General features: G+C 28.5%; 1 protein-coding gene across 1 annotated transcript; it reads left to right on the top strand.

Annotated features, from left to right (window-relative positions):
- Positions 1–353: 353 nt before the first annotated feature.
- Positions 354–1,317, top strand: LOC115242809. The gene is made up of 2 exons (XM_029819349.1): positions 354–845; positions 1,016–1,317. Exons 1-2 carry the CDS (start codon positions 497–499, stop codon positions 1,315–1,317), a joined length of 651 nt encoding a protein of 216 aa, XP_029675209.1. The 5' UTR covers positions 354–496.
- The last annotated feature ends 137 nt before the right edge of the window (positions 1,318–1,454 follow it).

The following is a 1,454-nucleotide window of genomic DNA, read 5'->3' as shown; positions in this document are numbered from 1 at the left end:
AAAATATCGAAGAGCAGAGAAGAATCGACCTGTGTCTACACGAGAATATTCCGTATTACAACCTGGATTATGGCAACATTTCTTTAGTGAAAAAATATGGCAAGCTACAAAAATATCTTGTGGATTTAATTTTAAACGCCATAAATTATCGCATAATGGAGAATCCGGATATGCATGTGGCACATGTAAATGTGGATCTGTAATTAAATGTGTAATTGATAATTCTGAGGAGCTTGCTACAATTAAATTGTACTTATATCGAAAGTCAAGGACGTTGTGGAAAACGATATCTAAGGAATCCGGTAAGACAAGCATCCTACAAATATCCTGAACCATCCTGGACATATTCAGGATGATCCTGAGGACGTTTTGTGCTGTCTGGGGTACTTTTGATAGTATTTTGCAGCTCTTTATCGCTGCATATTTTGATAAAGATAATATTAAAGAATTGATTAACACTGAATCTAATAACATCTTTTTTAAATTAATTTGTAATATGGTATCTTATGGTGTATGTAAATCATGTTATAGATTACGTGCTGAAATCTTAACGCAAATATTTTCAGGTAATACTTTATCAAATAATTGTATTCTAATAGATTGTCAAGTAACTGTTGGTTTTTTGTGTAGCAAATTATTCGCACAGTATCCAACGTTCCGGGAAGTATCAAGATGTTTGAATTGTTGCACAGAAAAATTGAAAGTGCTTCCACTGGTCAATGTTGAATTTAATGCATTCATACGCAAGGACTTTGCGCAATTAGAAAAGGATATTATTATACTACCACAACGATGCAATCAAACAAACTGTGATGGTCTCGAAATTACATCCATTTCGCATACAGGTATTAATTTTTATTTATTAATTTTATTAATATAATTAATTGTATAATATTACTTATTTTGCGTAATTTCTTAAAGTTTATGCGTAATTATATTTTTTTAAATAAAATTTATAAGTTATTTATAATTATTAAAAAAAATAGAGTTATTAATGTGATTGTTTCATTTTTAGGATACTTTCTCATATTCGAGGTTTACTCAAAAGATGAGGAGTCGTTCGATGTCAGATTGGACGATATTCCCAAAAAAATAAAGTTCTCTTTTATGACGGAAGAACATTCTCTAGTAGGCATAGTAAATTATAAATCACCTGTAAAACATACAAGACATACAAATGAAGACATTGGGCATTATACTGCACTATGTCACAGAAAAAATAAGAAATGGGTACAGTATGATGATTGTAAAGACTCAGAAACTATTTTAAATGATAAATATGTTGCATGTCCACACCTCATTTTATATTCAACATAGATATATGTAGAATAAAATACGATATACATATATAATCTTTTATGTATACATTCTTTATATATAAAAATTATAAATCTATATTTTATTTCAATCTACATAATTATATATATATTTTTTTTAAATCATATCTGTGATAT

Source organism: Formica exsecta, unplaced genomic scaffold, assembly GCF_003651465.1.
Source record: "Formica exsecta isolate Colony F162 unplaced genomic scaffold, ASM365146v1 scaffold638, whole genome shotgun sequence".
Lineage (NCBI taxonomy): Eukaryota > Metazoa > Arthropoda > Insecta > Hymenoptera > Formicidae > Formica > Formica exsecta.
This window is presented reverse-complemented; position numbering and strand designations above follow the sequence as displayed.

Excerpts from the sequence above, each read along its gene's own strand:
- LOC115242809 (XM_029819349.1), top strand. The coding sequence starts at position 497 with ATGGTATCTTATGGTGTATGTAAATCATGTTATAGATTACGTGCTGAA. Across the intron at positions 846-1,015 it reads TACATCCATTTCGCATACAG|GATACTTTCTCATATTCGAG; the intron begins GTATTAATTTTT and ends TTTCATTTTTAG.